The 11,576-nt window shown below is 42.1% G+C and overlaps 1 protein-coding gene across 1 annotated transcript; it reads right to left on the bottom strand.

Moving 5' to 3' along the window:
- Positions 1 to 838: 838 nt before the first annotated feature.
- LOC118832775 (zinc finger protein OZF-like) lies at positions 839 to 10,855 on the bottom strand. Its single transcript, XM_036740123.1, has 4 exons — positions 10,799 to 10,855; positions 9,464 to 9,590; positions 4,633 to 4,734; positions 839 to 2,535 (listed from the first exon to the last, which is right to left on the bottom strand). Exons 1-4 carry the CDS (start codon positions 10,829 to 10,831, stop codon positions 1,130 to 1,132), a joined length of 1,668 nt encoding a protein of 555 aa, XP_036596018.1. The 5' UTR covers positions 10,832 to 10,855; the 3' UTR covers positions 839 to 1,129.
- Between the last annotated feature and the right edge of the window lie 721 nt (positions 10,856 to 11,576).

Below are 11,576 nucleotides of genomic sequence, written 5' to 3' on the forward strand. Positions count from 1 at the left end.
GCAGACTACATCCCAATGACTATAGACAGGCACTGGGAGGGGGATTTGGGGAAAGATTTAAACCAAGCTACACTGTGTACATCCTTGCCAGCATGTAAGGTTTTCCCACATTGACTGCATCTAGTTTCATCATACCTCATTTCAAGCATGTTCAGGGCTCTTCCTGACTCTTGGCTACACTTGATTTAAAAAATTCTCTTTCTTGAACCTGTTGTTCTCTGTCCACTGACTGATACTGCACAAGGTGAAAACTTCCTCTCACCTCACTCCCTCATTCATAAGGTTTTACTCCTTTTTGAAACTTGATGGCTAGTAAAATAAAATCATCACTTGAAGATTTCTCATATTGATCACTTAGAGGGCTTTGCTTTTCCTATATGAATACTGTTTAATAAAGTTTTCATGTACCTGGAAGGCTTTACTGCAACTATTACATTCAGAGTGGTTTTCTTTTGCTGCTGCATTTAAATTCTTGTTGTTTAGTAAGATCTAAGGAGCTCCTGAAAGCTTTTCTCATTAATTACATACATACAGTATTTTTGTCTGTATTGTCTGCCTGGTGACAATTCTTTTTGTTGCATTTGGTACATTCCAGAGTTTCTCTCTGACATAAATTTTTTGATAGCTAATAAGGTTATATTAATATGGTAAGCCTATAAGGCCTTGCTCACATTAATAGGGTTTTACTCCACTATGAATTTTCCAGTGCTTAAGAAATTCTGACCATTTAAGGCTTTCACAGTCATAGCATTTTTCTCCACTATGAACTTTCTATGTTATTTGATCTTCGATAAGTTGTGAGCTCTGGTTTCCCCAAATTTATTACATTTTTCCCCTTCCTGTATGCATACTCCAATGTACAGTAAGACCTGATTGCTCCCCTAAAATCTTTAGCACTTCTTTATGGGGCTTTTCTCTTTATAGAATTTACAAATAATAAGGCCTGAGCTCATTCTCAAGGCCTTCCCACATTTGTGTTTTTCTCCAAGTGCATTCTTTGATGCTTCATAGGTCTCAAGACCTCCTGAAGGTTTTTGCACATGTCACTATACACTTATCACCTATATGAATATTATTATTTTTAATAAGGTTTAAATGTGCCCTAGAGCCCTCCCCATATTTGCTACAATTACAGGGTTTTCCTTCCGTGAGTTTTCTGCTGGCTAATGCGAAAAGCTTTCCCACATTTCTTATATGCATAGGGCTTTGCTCCTGTGTGACTTTTCTGATGTTTACTAAGGTCTGAGTTCCCCCTGAAGGCTTTCCCACATTTATTACATGCATAGGGTTTCTCTCCAGTGTGAATTCGCTGATGTTCAATAAGGTCGGAGTGCCCCCTAAAACTTTTCCCACATTCATTACAATGATAGGGTTTTTCTCCTGTATGAATTCTCTGGTGGCTAATAAGGCCTGAACTGACCCGAAAGGCTTTCCCACATTCATTACATTCATATGGTTTCTCTCCTGTATGAATTCTCAGGTGTTTGACAAAATCTGAATTCACCCTGAAGGCTTTCCCACACTGCCTACATTCATAGGGTTTAGCTCCTGTATGAATGCTCTGATGCTTAATAAGGTCTGACTGTGCCCTGAAGCCTTTGGCACATATATTACACGTATACGGTTTTTCTCCTGTATGAATCCGATGGTGGCTAGTAAGACCTGATCGAATCCTGAAAGCTTTACCACATTCTTTACATTGATAGGGCTTTTCTCCAGTATGAATTCTCTTATGTTTAGAAAGGTCTGAGTGTCCCCGGAAGGCTTTCCCACATTTGCTGCACCTATAGGGTTTCTCTCCACTATGAATTCTCTGGTGTTCAACAAGGCTTGACTTTCTACTGATGGTTTTGCCACATTCATTACATTCGTAAGGTTTCTCACCACTATGAACCCTCTGATGCTCCAGAAGGCTTGAGTTCCTGTTGAAGGCTTTCCCACATTCATTACATTTATAGGGTTTCTCTCCACTGTGAATCCTCTGATGCTCCAGAAGGCTTGAGTTCCTACTAAAAGCTCTCCCACATTCCTCACATTCATGGGGTTTCTCTCCACTGTGAATCCTCTGATGCTCAAGAAGGCTTGAGTTCCTGCTAAAGGATTTCCCACATGTATCACATTCATGGTTTTGTTCTCTCTCGTGCTCACTCTGATGTCTCATCAATTTTGAACCCTGCCTGAAGCAATGGTGAAATGAATCACATATCTTGGATTTCTTTCGGTCGGGATATGTCTGTTGTGTAACAGAGTTTGAACCAATGTCACTCTTAATGCATTCATGCCCCCTTGTTACTTTAAGACCACTGTTATAAATACCAGTCACCTGCCTGAAATCTGTCTCCTGGAGAAGAGGGCATCTTGGTTCCTCCTTCAGCATGTTTACAGGATGTTGATCTAATCTAGCCTCACTGTCAGAATTTTCTTCAATGTTATGGCAAATGGTCGTTGGAAGTTCTGCTAATAAAATTCTCTGTGCTTTGCCTTCTTCAGCAATGTCTTGCCTTGGAATAGACACTTTATTTTCAGACCTATGATCTGAAATGACACAAAGACAGAAATTTCACTGTTCCTTTTGTTGAGAGAAAGGAACAAGGTCATCTGAAATAAGGCACAAGATCATGGAATGAAATAATAGTTAATGGGCTTTTAAAATTGACTGTATTCCCTGGGAAGAAGGCGGTAGTGTTAGGAGTAGAGAGGGACTGGGTCCTGTGGTTTCATTGGAATAGGGAAGTCCCAGGGAGGAAACTCTTACCACAAATGCAAATCAGCAACAATTATTTAATTTATAATCTTAGAATTGCCTAGGGTACTCGGAAGTTAAAGTGACTCACCTAGAATCATATAGCCAATGTGTTAAAGGTAGAATTTGAACCCAGGGCTTCATTCACCTGAGGCCAGCCCTCTATCCACTATACCATGCAGCATTCCACATAGTCACCCAAACCAAATAAATATGAACAAAGTCATAGTTATCTAAGGAATGAGAATGAAACAAGCAAGGCACCAATTAAAAATATTCAGGAATAAATGAATGACAAAGGAGAAAATAAACCCAAAGTATGAAAATGAGTCTTGTGATTGACAGGGGTGATAAGGATAAAATGGATAAAAGAAGCAAAAAAGTGTAGGAAGAAAAGGTGAACTGGTTGAAGATGAGATCTGAAGGAGTATGGGAGTGATGCCCAATGGGAGTACAAAGAAATAAGCCTGAGCATGCATGAAGGGCAATTATGGGAGCAACCGTTTTCTTCCATGAGAAACTGCTGGTGTAGATGAAAGAGCACTGGATTTGGAGTCAGTAGACCTGGTTTCGAATCCTGACACTGTCACTTATCAGCTAAGTGACCTTGGACCAGTCACTTTATAGTCCAAATAAGTGAGTGGAACTAATGGTTGTACTGTTGCTTTGGCTTAGAAAGGGAGTGAGTATTCCCTTGTGGACTTCTGGGTTATGATGGCATAAAAAAAGTAACCCTGGAATCCGAGACTGAAAAAGGAGGTCATAGGATCATGGAATTTATAGTATCCAAATACATGGATAGGCTGAAGTGGTACTAGGGATTCCTCTCCATCCAATAACTTAAGACTGTATTGGGAATCAAGATGGGCTCTTAGCACTTATTCAACCAAGTGCCCTTGAAGAGTTTGGCCTTTGTTTCCTTGATTAAATTAGGAGTCTGGGGCAGCTAGGTGGCACAGTGAGTAGAGCACCGGCCCTGGAGTCAGGAGGACCTGAGTTCAAATCTGGCCTCGGACACTTGACACATGTACTAGCTGTGTGACCTTGGGCAAGTCACTTAACCCCAATTGCCCTGCCAAAAAAGCAAAACAAATAAATAAATAAATAAATTAGGAGTCTTTGATGACCTCCTTGCCTCAAAGAAAAGCCTAGTTTACATGGCTTTGAGCGACATGTTTGTGACATCAGAGGCTTTTAGACCACGTGGATTTAAGTCGCATTTTTGTGATGATTTTAGGTCACATGGGTGAGTCGCATGTGTGACTCACCTTTGACCCTGAACAAGATATATAAAACCAGAGGTTGGCTTTCTTTTTTCGGAGCTCTGAGCCGCAGCAGGAGTGGCACGTGACTCTGAGCCAACCTTGTCAAGCTCCCGGTTGAACTCAGATGTTAATGGTTCCTTGGTAACTATGAATTATATTTGGTCTGTTCATAAATGTATGTTTGTAATTTGTATTTGCTCTGAAGTTCAGGGTGCTGGCTTTTCCCCCTAAGCTGAGTGAATGATATTTGTACGTTGGATTAAAGTAAGATTGTTAACCCCTTAACGTTGCTTTCCTTAGTAAAGCAGATCAAAAGAACCTGGGCTTGCAGTTCTGTGTGCTGGTTGTTGTTGGTTTTCTTCTTTTTTTTGTTTTTTGGCAGGGCAATTGGGGCTTAGTGACTTGCCCAAGGTCACACAGCTAGTACACGTGTCAAGTGTCTGCGGCCATATTTGAATCCAGGGCCGGTGCTCTACTCACTGCACCACCTAGCTGCCCCCTGTTGTTGGTTTTACACAGCCACAGTAGCTGCTAGCCCAATTGTTGAAACACTGTCCCTACCTTAATTCTCCAATTCTTATTCCTCTTCACTCCCATATATGCTTATGCTGCTCCCTCACTCACCAAAACGAATCACTCGAATCTTCATTCTGGGCAGAAATGGCACACATGGTATTCCCCCTTGCTCCAGCTGAGAGATTAGGTCTGGTTTGGAAATTGGAAATCCTGACCAGGAGAAAGAAAGCAGATTGTAGCTGTTTGACTTTAGGACAGAGAGCCGTGGCAGAGCTTAACCCCACCTTCCCTCAGAAATTACCTCCAATTTATCCTGTATATATACTTGTTTTCATGTTGTCTCCCTCATTAAAATGGGAGCTCTTTGAGAACAGATTGTCTTTTCCCTTTCTTTACATCCCCGGTGTTTACCATGGTGCGGGCACATAGTAGGCACTTAATAAATTCTTGTGACTTGTTGACAGACATTGCATGTTCAGGGATTGGGTGAAAGAAATATTCATAGAAATATCATTATAAAAACTATAAGGAAGAAGCTAGGCCTCTTTACAGGGGCTTCAGGAAAGTTCCAGCTAGAGGGGACAGCAGCAGATATGGGGCAATCTCAGGAGCAGATGATTTGGGCAGAGAAGAACAATTTTTTTTTCATCTTGGGAAACTCTTGAGTCCTGAGATATGGACGTTGAGACACCCCCCCCCCCCGTTTTCCTATAGGGGCTCACTGGGGATGGGAAGAGGCAAACCTAGGGATAGTTGCAGGAAGCCCCCCATCTCTACCTCTATATCAAACGAAATAATATTCATAAAGCACTTAGCTAGTGTCTGTCAAATAGTGGGCGCTATACAAATGCTTATTCCTCCCCCCTCCCCCCACCCTCGGCCTCTATAAAGACCAAACCAATGACCTGAGACTAGGGAGGAGAAATATGCCCTGTTTTAGGATGCAACGAGAATTGGGAATTTTCATCCCTAAAGCTCAAATTCACTGAGTACTTAACAAATCTTAGAAATAAGGTAGAAACTGCAGAGAGGCCACAGGAAGAAAAGGATCAGAGAATGAGAGCTCGGAGTCCAGCCTCCTCATTTTACAGATGAAGGCAGGGAAGCTGAAGGAGAAAAAGTGACTCATCTGTAAAATGAGGAGGTTCTGTTACTCCAAATCCCTTTGGGGGGGGGGGCAGCATGGTTAGATAGCAGTTTGTCTTAAAAGTTCTGGAGATATGGCGCAATATCAATTAGCAGCAAGGAGCTAATGCAATTTTAGGTCCATTTCCAAGAGGCTCAGGGAGTTGACAGTAGAGCTGTGTGCGGTTGACCAAGGCCGAACATGTCGGAAGTATGAGCTCAGTTCCAGGTGCCTCACTTTAGGAAGGACACAGATAAACTGGAGAGAATCCAGACAAAGGATTATAGGATCAGAGACTTCGAGTTGGAAGAACACTTTCAGGCTTCCAGCTTCCAACCCCTTCATCCTACAGATGAGGAAAACTGAGGCACAGAGATGTTAGTGTCTAATCAGCTAACAAGTCACACAGCTAATAAGTGTCTAAGGCAAGATTTGGATCTCCCTCACTATAAGTCCAATGCTCTCTGCACTAAGGCCACGTTGCCTCCAAGAAGGTGAGCAGCCTTTGAGATCACACCATTTCAGGATGGAGGGAAAGAAGTGGGGAACATAGGAAGTGACTACTGGACAAGTTAGCTACCCTCAGGTATCTGGAGGGCTGTCACATGGGACGAGGATTTGACTTACTCTTCGTGGCCCCAAAGGACAGAACTAGGAGTAATGGGCAGAAGTCGATACGATGCAGAAGCTCAATGTCAGGGAAAATGTCCTAACAATGATAGCTGCCTAGCATTGAAGTGGGCTCCTCCTCAATGGCATCCTCCTAACAAAGTCTGGGGGACCAGATATCTGTTATACTACATAAGGAATTCTGGGTAAGCTAAGGGCCTCTGAGGCCCCTTCCAATTCTGAGAGTCTGTGATTCTGAAGAATGATCAGAGAACCAGAAGAATCAGGATACTGCAAAGCAAGAGAAGTAGAGAGAGGGATTCAGGAAAGGGGTGGACAGTAGTGTCAAATCAAGAATTACACACACACACACACACACACACACACACAAAACCACTGGACTGACTGATGAAGTCATAAGTGACCTTGGAAAGAATAAGTAAAACATAGGTTTGACCATGTTCCCCTCCCACTGAATATACTATAGTGACCCCCTATTAATTATTATTGATAATTAATTAATTAATTAATATATAAGATAGAAATTCCTCCATTTGACATTTAAAGCTGTTTACTACCTGGCTTCTTCTCACTTTCCTGATATTCTTACACTTTCCTCCCCTCCATAGTGGAGTCTATGACACCGCTACACTGACCTCCTCACTATTCCTCAAACAGCATGATTCCATCTCCCAACTCCATGGATCTGCACTAGCTGTCATCCCCAGAATGTTCTGCTCCCTCACCCCTCACTGCCTCTTACTTTCCATGGCTTCCTTCAAGACTCAGCTGGAATCGCACTTTCTGCAGGAGGCCTTTCCTAGTCGGTCCAAACTCCCATACCCATTCTTACCCACGATAGTGCTTTCTTTCCATATTACATTCTATCTGCTCTGTATATTTCTTGAATGCACATATTGTCTTCCCCATTAGAATATAAGCTCCTTGAGGGCAGGGACTGTTTTTGCCTTTCTTTATATCCCTAGCACTTGGTGCAATGTCTGGAACATAGTAAATGATTAATAAATGTTTGTTGATTGATAGTTTCAGTAGAGAGGTGGTCGGGGAAGCCAGATTGCAAGGGATGAGTGTGGAGTCCATACATACATATGGAGCAATGGAGTCCAGTGAATGAAAAGAGCACTGGTTTGGGTGTTAGGATACCAGGGTTCTAATTCCAGTTCTGCCACTCCCCAACTTCATGACTTAGCCAGGTCTTGGAACTGCCACCATCCCAATAGGTAAAATAGACACATCAGTGCAGCTCTGCCATTACAAGATTTCTATAGAACAAATTTCTTTAAAAAGATGAAGTTTAGTTTTCAAGTTAATGAAGCTGAGAGGTGATATTCTCACAATCTAGAAACATCACCAATTCCCTCCCCCCCCACCCCACCCCCAGTCCAAGCAATCTGGTATGTCCCAAGCCAGAGAGGTGTCAATTTACCTGCCAAGGAAGCAGCTTTTCAATCAAGCAAATCAAGTCTAACTTGGGATAGCAACCATGTAAAAAACTCCCATCCAAACTTGTCATGGATTACACAGAAAGAGTCTTTCTAATTTTGGTGAATGTGTTACTTTGCTGCCATGTGAAGTCCTATTTGCTTTCATTTGTTTTAAAATTCTGTTTCAGTTGCATGGGGTAGCCCTTGGATCATGTCCCGTGCCTCTTAATACAGGGTGTCCCCAAAGTCTTAGTGAAATTTTAAGCTTTAATAACTTTACTAGCTTAAAACTGCACTAAGACTTTGGGGACACCCTGTACTTAAAAGTTCTCATTTTAATGTTCTGTTCCTGTATAAAAACTTTCCTCTTTGATCGTTCTGGGTGTCCCTTTCTAGATATTCTTTCCAGGTCATTAATGTCTTTCTTTAGATGTGGTGAACAAGCAGTACATAGTCCATGTAATCACTCTTAGTAGTCAGATATGAACAGGATAGTATTGAAGTCCTTCTAAAATGAAAAAAAAAACTAACATTTATTTAATTTAAATTTGCCCTTTGTAATTACTCATGAAGGCTGTCTGGTAAAGTATGGAAAAGAATTACAAAGGTTAAGAAGGTATGGCATATGGGCCATTATTCCAGAGACTTGGGGGTCATTAATGGAGCTTTATCGTTTCCCAAAGAATTTCCCTGTTCTCTTTCTGCTGTTTAATTCTGAGTCCAACCAACTGTCCCCTGAGGTGTCCGTTCAATATACTATATATGTGTGTATCTGTATCTATGTGTGTATATACATTATGAGGCAACTAGGTGGCTCAGTGGATAGAGTACTGGGCTGGGCCTGGAGTTGGGAAGACCTGAGTTCTAAACTGCCCTCAGACACTTACTAGCTGTGTGACCCTGGGCAAGTCACTTACCCACTGTTTGCCTTAATTCACTGGAGAAGGAAATGGCAAACCACTCCAGTAACTTTGCCAAGAAAACCCCATGAACAGTATTGTACATAATACATATATGTGTGTGGGTATATCTAACTTCATGTCATCATTTGGACACTAAGCATTCTTCATTCACTTGGTTTTTCCAATGTAAATGGTTAGGTCAAACCCTTTGTGTGGTTATGGATCTTGGGTTATGTAATATTCTGGGGCCTAATGTGTGGAAAATTGCAGTTTGTGAAGGGAGATCTATACAAATGAAATCATGGATTTCCCAAGAACCACACTATTTATTAAGCTTTTCTAAATGCTTCTCATTTTTATGACATTTATAAGTCCTATCAGACATGGCAACTATCACATCTTCTTGAAACACTCCCTTGACGCCACTATCCAAACACAATACTTTCTTTGCATCCTCAGCACTTGGTACATTGTAGGGCACATTGTTGTTGTTGAGTTGTTTCCGACTCCATTTGGGGGCTTTCTTTGCAGAGATACTGGAGTGGTTTGCCATTTGCTTTTCTAGCTCATTTTACAGATGAAGAAACTAAAGCAAACAGGGTTAAGTGACTTGCCCAGGGTCACACAGCTAGTAAGTGTCTGAGGCTGGATTTGAACTCAGTAAGATGAGTCTTCCTAACTCCATGTTGGCGCTCTATCCACTGCAGAGCCACCTAGCTGCCCCAGGGCACATAGTAAGCACTTAATAAATTCCTGTTAATTGATTATAGAATTTTTCACATTATTATGTTATTAACAAATGAGGAAACTAAAAATTAGAGTCTTATTTCCTGAGTGGGACTCGAGAGAACACTTACCTAGTAAAAGTACATTCCCATAATTCTCTAACATCACGTCCCTGTAAAGCCTCTTCTGTGCAGGGTCCAGTAGTGCCCATTCTTCCTCTGTGAGATATATGGCCACATCCTCAAATGTCACCAGCTCCTAAAAGAACCAGAACAGAGGTGAGGTCTTTCAACTTTACATGGCTAATTGGCAGGGGGCGGGAATGTATTAAAGAAAAGATGGATACAAGGTAGAGTGGGAAGCATACCCAATTAGCTGTCAGGGAACCTGAGTTCCAATGCCTGACTCAGAATATAAATAAGTTCTATAGATTGCCCATCTAACTGCATGTCACCTCATCACTAGCAACAACTGCTAACCAGCTGCCACCAACAGATATATAAGCAGAAGAGCCCTGGGAGTGGTCCTACTTTTAGCCCAACCCTCACATCAATCATCCTGGGAGGCAATTCCTATGTAGAATGGTTCATCCATCTCCACTGAGTGCCAACCAAATGACACTCACAGGGCAAGCTGGCCAGAGGCAACATGTGCCAGACAGGCTAAACCACCATAACGACCACCTCGACCACCATCTCCCTTCAGATTCTGATGGAGACACTCCAGAACCCTACACCCAAGAGCCTCGGGAACAGCAATGCCTTGTGGCCAGTATCCATAGCCATCATCCTAGGAAGCAACCCCTTGTGGAGATGTAGCCTGGCCACTGCTCCTGTGGGTGCTATAGTAGACAAAAAGTTCTTGTCGCCAGTCTTTGGCACTGTCAAATGGTAAACATCAGAAACTGACATGATTTTATCAGTAGAAATTACATTAGAAGTATTACCATCTACTTTGCCACTGTACCCAAAAGACCATGAACCTTTGCATCTGACTTACAGTTGAAAATACCCAAATGTGTTATCTCCATTAGAATCTGAGTTTCTTAAAGCAAGGAATCTTACTTTTCTATTTGTATCCCCAATGCTTAGCACAAAAGTGGTCAGATATATTTCAATTTGCATTATTTGAATTTATAATTATGTAAAACATGGTAACTGGTTCCAGGCCAATGGAAACATGCAGTTTAAATTCCAATAATGCAATCACTTCGGTGAATTCATCATTCACACTAATTGGGACCTAGTTGTAGTAAGTGCTTAATAAATACTTTCTTCATACATTAATTTTCTCCACCCATAAAATGGAGATAGTAATACCAGCCAACACCCATCACCTAGCAACTCCTAATGCTTAGAAGCAGGGGTGCTGGTTCCTGGAGGTACATCTCCGGAAGAAAGATGTTGAGGATAAATTCAACTGGTAGTGATGACAACGTGAGAACGCTAGAGGGAGCCACAGCTCACCTGGGATCTGGCTGTCAGAAGAGCACCTGTCATCAGCTTGTCTCCTCTGCTTCTGTGCAGGTGGATGGAGCTAAGGAAAGTGCAAAGCATAATAAGTAAGAGATCAACCTTGCCCTACAACCTCGCCACCCTCCCCCTCTCAATTATTAAAACCTGAGCTGATTCTGTGGCCCATTACAACGGTACATAATTACAGCCCTCATTACTGCTTGGCATTCCCTTTACTCTCCCTTATAAATTCCCCGACTTCCTACAGCTACACCCTCCTGATTCACTCAGAAGACTGAGACCGTCTGCCCTGAGGTCCCTTAACCCCCCCCCTCCTCTTTCTTAAATCAACTTCACAGCCCAATCTCTCCTCTGACAGGTTAATCCCTCTATCATATGCCCTTGATCCCACTCCCTCCCCCCTCTTCTGGGATCTTGCAATCATCCCCTCTCTCCTGAATCTTTAATCTTTCCCATCTACCTAAAACATGTCTATGTCTACCTCACCCTAAAAGCCTTCTCTTGACCCTGCTACCCCATCAAATTACTATTCCACTTGGCCACTCCCTTTCCTTCACTGTCAAACTTATTGAAAAATTTGTTGACACCCAATGCTTTAACTTCTCCACTACCCACTCTCAATTCAAGCTATTGTGATCGGACTCCACTACCTAGTACTGTAATGAAATTGATCTCTGAAGCAACACAAATCCGAAGGCTTGTTTTCCAGTTCTCATCCTCCCTGACTTCTCTGTAGCATAATATTGACCACCTCTCTACCACTAGTATT

The sequence above is a fragment of the Trichosurus vulpecula genome, chromosome X (assembly GCF_011100635.1).
Source record: "Trichosurus vulpecula isolate mTriVul1 chromosome X, mTriVul1.pri, whole genome shotgun sequence".
NCBI classification, from domain to species: Eukaryota; Metazoa; Chordata; class Mammalia; order Diprotodontia; family Phalangeridae; genus Trichosurus; species Trichosurus vulpecula.

What these genes read in the sequence shown, in the direction of transcription:
- LOC118832775 (XM_036740123.1), bottom strand. Translation starts at nt 10,831, where the DNA reads ATGACAGGTGCTCTTCTGACAGCCAGATCCCAG. An exon ending in TTCTGACAGCCAGATCCCAG is followed by an intron (nt 9,591 to 10,798) that starts GTGAGCTGTGGC and finishes TGGTTCTTTTAG; the next exon opens with GAGCTGGTGACATTTGAGGA. An exon ending in TGGGAATGTACTTTTACTAG is followed by an intron (nt 4,735 to 9,463) that starts GTAAGTGTTCTC and finishes TCTCCTGGTCAG; the next exon opens with GATTTCCAATTTCCAAACCA.